Source organism: Amphiprion ocellaris, unplaced genomic scaffold, assembly GCF_022539595.1.
Source record: "Amphiprion ocellaris isolate individual 3 ecotype Okinawa unplaced genomic scaffold, ASM2253959v1 Aocel_unscaffolded175, whole genome shotgun sequence".
NCBI lineage: Eukaryota > Metazoa > Chordata > Actinopteri > Pomacentridae > Amphiprion > Amphiprion ocellaris.
This window is the reverse complement of record NW_026559339.1, coordinates 24555-31350: the sequence shown is the minus strand read 5'-3', so window position 1 is coordinate 31350 and position 6796 is coordinate 24555. Positions and strand designations below refer to the sequence as shown.

General features: G+C 36.6%; 4 gene segments (V, D, J or C); all 4 read right to left on the bottom strand.

Moving 5' to 3' along the window:
* Window positions 1-989: 989 nt before the first annotated feature.
* Window positions 990-1461, bottom strand: LOC111586824 (probable non-functional immunoglobulin heavy variable 3-38-3). The segment is given in 2 exon segments: window positions 990-1297; window positions 1386-1461. Coding segments are annotated over 2 exon segments (351 nt in total).
* A 610-nt stretch (window positions 1462-2071) lies between these two features.
* Window positions 2072-3310, bottom strand: LOC129348420 (Ig heavy chain V region 914-like). The segment is given in 2 exon segments: window positions 2072-3128; window positions 3205-3310. Coding segments are annotated over 2 exon segments (357 nt in total).
* Window positions 3311-4573: 1263 nt separating this feature from the next.
* Window positions 4574-4939, bottom strand: LOC129348419 (immunoglobulin heavy variable 3-30-3-like). The segment is given in 1 exon segment: window positions 4574-4939. A coding segment is annotated over 1 exon segment (366 nt).
* A 1256-nt stretch (window positions 4940-6195) lies between these two features.
* LOC129348422 (Ig heavy chain V region 5A-like) lies at window positions 6196-6720 on the bottom strand. The segment is given in 2 exon segments: window positions 6196-6581; window positions 6670-6720. Coding segments are annotated over 2 exon segments (348 nt in total).
* Window positions 6721-6796: the final 76 nt, after the last annotated feature.

Here is a 6796-nt window from a genome sequence, read left to right as displayed (position 1 = left end):
GCATTATTTTGGTAAAAGCTGCCACCACTTCCTCCCCACTGATAGAAAATCCAGTCCATTGGTTTTCCTTCACGCTGTCTGATCCAACCTGTTCCATAGCTGCTATCAGTCACAGAATAACCAGACAGTAGACAGGTGATGGTCAGAGTCTGTCCAGGCTGCACAAGCATTGAGTCTGGCTGGATGAGATCAATACTGTTGATCAACATTATTCATCGAACTATTCAGTGCTTTATTATCAGTGTATTATCCAGTGAAAGCTCCTCACAGGATCCAGCAGCCAGCAGCAGAATCAGAGCTGCAGAGAACATGTTGATGTTGGAGCTCAACTGATGTGAGCTTCTTCTGACACACACATACACACTTCACTTCCTGAATAAGGCATCACACAAGAAGGACTATTTACATATGAGTGAGAGTGTATCGGCAAAGTAGGCTAAATTTAAATTACATCAAAATTAACATGGGATGTTCAGGAATTCATCGTACAGAAAGAAGGTGAAAAGCTGAAGAGCACTTTTCTAACATAATTTGAATATATCTGGATAAACATCGATAGGTCAGTTAACGTAGTGATGTTGTTTAATCTGAGCACATTTAAATATATCAAAAACGAGAATTAAATGTCCTGGTATTATTTATTCCTCATCGAAAAAATAAAGTGGAACTACAATCCCCTAAAAATGGTCACTCTAAGTACCAATATAGTTTGGTATTTAGAGAATCCCCTGTGTTTGTTACAGTTGTAATGTGGAAATTAAAATAATTTCTTGTATTTTTAAAGCAAAGTTGTAAACTGATTCTATTTGATTGTATTACTTGCCAGGCTGTATGTTTATTAAAGTTAAAAATAAACACACAAACAAGAAAAAAAGAGCAATGAACTAGTCTAGAATTCATTCCTGGTCTGAGGGCTCCTCCTCTGGTGGCTTCATGTTACAGTGTTCAGGCTCTGAGGGGTTTTTGTTCAGGTCTACTGATCATTTGTGTCACTGTGTGTATCTGGCACAGTAATACACAGCAGAGTCTTCAGGCTGCATATTCTGTCCATTTAGAGTCACTGTTTTGCTGGAAGAGTCTAAACTGATACTGAACTTGTTCTTTTGTGAATCTTTATAGTATGAGGTGTATCCAACACGTGCACTACTGATCCATTCCAGTGCTTTTCCTGCAGGTTGTCTGATCCAGTGTGTTCTCCAGCTGCTCACAGAATAAGAGACCTGACAGGTGATGGAGAGACGTTGACCTGGCTGCACAGTCACAGATTCTGGCTGAGTCAACTGTTCACACTTCACACCTGTCAACAGAAAAACAGATTTTATGACAAATGATTAAGTTGCTGCTAAAGAAGAACTGTTGACTACGACACATCAGAAGAGACTCACAGGATCCAGCTGCCAACAGCAGCAGCAGAGTTACAGACAACATGGTTTCTGTTGAGACAGATGTTCAGTTAAATTCACTCCACATCCTGGTGTGAGGTTTTTATAGCTGAGTAGGAAGGAAGCTCAGTGAGTTTGCATAGAATCAAACACATGAAGCCTGAATGTTGGACTAACTGGAGACGATAGAAGAGTTTGACTTTATCTGTTCTCTGTCTTCGTCTCCCTCACATTTGATGCTTTTTATTTCAAAGTCACTCAACTGAGGCTGTTTTTTCTGCAAACATTTACTGAAAATTTGTGTTAAATAAATATTATCACAAAGAATCAATGAACAACAAGTTTGCAACCATGAAAGCTAAAAGACCAACCACCATTAATATTCTGTAACCCATGTTTATCGTGCAGTTAGCATGTTTTCAGATGATTAGGAACTACTTTTGATGCTATATGTGCTTTTTACCTGAGAAAAACTGATTTACTCTTTTCTCAGTCACAGAAACAGTGTATAGGATGTTTCTGAATGCAGCAATTTTTTAGAAATTATTTCGTGCACACAAGGAAGTGACACCATCCAGTATCATGTAAATAACACCTACATTAAAAAAAGGTTTAGCAAGTGTTTGCATGAACTCATTTTAATGGTTTCAGTCTTTGCAGATATTTACAGACTCAGATAAACTTGAAGGTTGCAGAGAAGAACTGCAGCTTGTGAACTGAATGTGCAACAAATCCCAGAAAAACATGTATTAGCTGATATGAAGCAACATATTTCACATTAATCAGTGTGTGGTTGTCTTAGAAATTAAATTATTTATTTATTTCTGACATATTGTTCAAATTAAATGTCTATTTGTAATATTTCTCTTTTTGTATTATTCTTATTATTTGGTAGTATGTTAATATGAACACAACATTTGTCTTTGTTTCTTAAATAAAACACACCGGTGGTTTGATTAATACATCAATACATTTTCTTCAGTCATGAAAAATCTTTTTACATTTAGCTCCATCCAAACAACATCAAGGTCAACATTCTTTTCACTCACATGTTATGATCTAATGTAGACAGCAGATATATTATAGACAATATTGTCATCAGTCAGTAGAAATGTGTTTACTGTCAGCAAACAGAGTCTGTTTTCAGACTTCTTTATGGACCAGTTGTTGGTCTTGTACATTGTTTATTAATAGGTTTAATGATTCAAATAAAATATCATTTACCTTTTTCTAAAGAACTTGTCTGCAAACACATACATATTTTAAAAAAGCTGTGTAAAGTGAAATATGAATGTTTTTTTAAATATCAGTGTAAAATGCATCATATTTATATAATAAAGAATAAAAAATATAGAAAGAATCCTTCATACATGAGCTGTATCACTCAAAGAGACGACTACTGCAGGTTTTTGTACAGCTGCTAACACAACTTCAGTCACTGTGTCTCTCGAGCACAATAATAAACAGCAGAATCTTCAGTCTTCAAACTGTTCATCTGCAGATACACCTGCAGGACGTTGTTGTTTCTGGAGCTGGTAAATCGACCTTGAACTGACTGAGAGTATTGAGTGCTGCCACCGCTGCTAATATAAGAGATCCACTCCAGTCCTTTTCCAGGAGTCTGTCTGATCCAGTGCATAGTAAAACCACTGATTGTGACTCCAGAGGCTGTACAGGTGAGTCTGTGAGATTCTCCAGGTCTTTTAACTGCTGATCCAGATTGTATCAGAGTCTGGGCTTCAACACCTGTCAAGACAAGAGAAAATAGTTGTGAGTTTGTGATTTGTTGAGGCCAGATTCAGATGTGTGAATAGTTTCTCACCGGCCCAGCAGAGAGTTAAAAGCAGCAGTCCAACGCTGTAGCTCATCTTGGTAAACTGTGAGTCCACTGCTCTGTCTCACTCTCTGCAGCCACATATGTAGAGCTGGAAATTAGATATACAAGATTACAAGTTTTGCATTGACTCCTCCTCACAGGATGCATCAAACTGGATATTAGACTTTATCATCAGACTAACTGTAAACCTTTAGAACGTGCAATGACAGTTTTGATTCAGACCAGATGAACTTGTGATTTGTGTTTGTCTGGAAATTTAATTGTCTGTGGAAGTTACATTTTCTGCTCCACATTGTGGTTATTTGTGACAGATATTTGTTCTTATTATAATGATTATAATGTGATGTATAAAGAGTTAACCTTCAAACAACATCGATAGCAGGTCTACAGCACAACTCCTTAAAACAGGTTGAGATAACTTGCAGGTTTCCCTTTCAACCAGTTAAGACAGCAACAACTTTGTGAGCTGATATTCAAAATCATTTCAACTACACTTCAGAGTCACAATGTTTGCTGGGCCTCTTAATGCACAGAATTAAAAACCCTGACAGCTTGATTACAATGCTTCAGCTTCACTCTTCAGAATGATGAAAAACCTTTTAATACACAATTTGTTCACATGTTCATGGAATCTGAGGCTGCACACAAGAAGTTCTGATTGTATATGACTGATGGTTAATGAGCAAACACGAAATGTTGATTTTAAATGAAACCAATATTAGAATAAATGTTCTGGCTTTACCACTTCAAAGAAAGAGAAGCTGGAAAGGTGTTGTAATATGAATTAAATGAAATTGAAAAAAAAATAATAGCAGTGTGTTGTTAAAATCATTCCTGGTCTGAGGGCTCCTCCTGTAGTGGCTTCATGCTACAAGGGTTCAGACACTTTTTACTATCTGCCTGTGAGACATTTAGCATTTAGGAGACAGTCACAACAGGCCAAGAAAAAAAATGTAGGGAGTGTTTGAAATGTTAGTTTCAGTATTATTTTATTGCATCATGATAATTCATTCAACAGTATTGCTTTTCAGACACTGCTGGACAGGTAGATACAAAAAGAACCCAATAAATTCAGACAGCATATACTGGAGACTGCATTTTTACTAATTGTTTGTTCAAGTTAAGAGGCAACAATTTGACAAGCAGCTTCAGTGACAAGAAATTGAATTTGTGAGTAAAATTTATGTTTAGAAACAGTTATTTCTTAGATATGCCTTTAAAAAACAATTGAAATGTTACTGATTATTTTTTGAAAAAAAAGACGTTTATATATGAGAGAATGATCTAAACTGAGGATGTTTTTCATGTCTGATGAGGACTGTAGGTTTTTGTACAGCTGTTCAACAAACTTCAATCACTGTGACCCTCGAGCACAATAATAAACAGCAGAATCTTCAGTCTTCAGGCTGTTCATCTGCAGATACAGCTGCTCTTTGCTGTTGTCTCTGGAGATGATGAACCTGCCTTGGACTGACTGAGAGTAATATTTGCTGCTACCATCGCTGCTAATGTAAGCGATCCACTCCAGTCCTTTTCCAGGAGTCTGTCTGATCCAGTTCATCCAGTAGCTACTAAATGATATTCCAGATGTTGTACAGGTGAGTCTGTGGGACTCTCCAGGTCTTTTCACTGCTGGTTCAGACTCTGTTATGCTCCAACCTTCAGCACCACTCCAAACAAACACAGCAACCACCAACAGTGTGAGCTGTCTGTCAGCCATGTTCACAATGTGACTAATATGTCTTCAAGTCTGGAAATTTCCTTTAAATACACTGAATCCACATGAAAATGCTTCCATGAGGCTCCTCCTGCATCAGTCAAATCAGAGGGCAGGTCTAGAAACAGCACAACATGAGATTCAACATCATTTCAACAACTTGGCAGCTAAAAAACATCTGTTTCCTCCATGACATGAGAGTAGCTTAAAGTTTTATTATTTCATTTATCATTTTTGATGTCTCATCCAGCAGATTTTGCTAAATATTTATTGATTTAATTGAGTTACACTGTAGCCTTTCGTTGATTTATGTCATGAAGACAAAATGTATTTAATTAATGAAGTCTTAAAAACTAAAATAAAGCAGAAAAATAACAAAAACAACAAATGTACTGAGTATATTTCATTAATAATCTGAAAACTGACAGCATGAAAACCTAAATGACTGCTTGAGTTGGTTTCAGCTGGTTGAAGGACTGGATTCTTTAAGGCTTTCAAAGGTTTTAGTATTTAAACATAACTTCTGGACAAATCAGTTCATAATATTTTCCTGTTATTTTCCTCACAATGATCAGTTTTGAAGATGCCAGAGAACAGAAACAACAGTTGAGGACATTATTTTCTTTTTATTTTATTTTCTTTCCATGGATGTTGTAATGACACAATTTGTGGGATTCTTCTTCTTCTTCTTCTTCTTCTTCTTCTTCTTCTTCTTCTTATTATTATTATTATTATTATTATTATTATTATTATTATTATTATCATTATTATTATTATTATTATTATATTATGTTAGCCAATTCAATTTAATGAGCTTTACTAAATTTTGAACTTGTGCCTAATTTTTGGCTTTGAGATGTAAAATTTTAAACCTAACTTTGAATGTTTGAATCTCAGAACAACCAGTTTTGAGAAAATCAAAGCTCAGCTACCAGGATGATAAAATATGGACTTTGCTGACATGAGGGACTTATTAATGCTTTGTTTGCATCATTTTAATCTCAGTCCAGCTCAGTACTTTTGCATAAATACTGTGAGTCAAACAAAGAAGACACATTTTAAACTTTGAATGAAGAGTTTGAATCCATTCCTGGTCCAAATTAACTTTTTCCTGATGGAGGCTCTTTGAAAGATCATTTTGCTATTTGAATTAATATTAGAGTGGATTTTTTTTTAAAGTCCTATGAGCTGCTAATGGTGCAAAGATTGACAGCAAAGAGAGTTTTACTGAGTGAACTGGTCTGAATTCATTCCTGGTCTGAGGGCTCCTCCTCTGGTGGCTTCATGTTACAGTGTTCAGGCTCTGAGGGGTTTTTGTTCAGGTCTACTGATCATTTGTGTCACTGTGTGTCTCTGGCACAGTAATACACAGCAGAGTCTTCAGGCTGCATATTCTGTCCATTTAGAGTCACTGTTTTGCTGGAAGAGTCTAATTCGATACTGAACTTGTTCTTCAGTGAATCTTTGTAGTATGTCGTGGTACTAACTCTTTGTCCAATCCACTCCAGTCCTTTTCCTGCAGGTTGTCTGATCCAAGCTGTCCAGTAGCCACTAACAGAATAAGAGACCTGACAGGTGATGGAGAGACGTTGACCTGGCTGCACAGTCACAGATTCTGGCTGAGTCAACTGTTCACACTTCACACCTGTCAACAGAAAAACAGATTTTATGACAAATGATTAAGTTGCTGCTAAAGAAGAACTGTTGACTACGACACATCAGAAGAGACTCACAGGATCCAGCTGCCAACAGCAGCAGCAGAGTTACAGACAACATGGTTTCTGTTGAGACAGATGTTCAGTTAAATTCACTCCACATCCTGGTGTGAGGTTTTTATAGCTGAGTAGGAAGGAAGCTCAG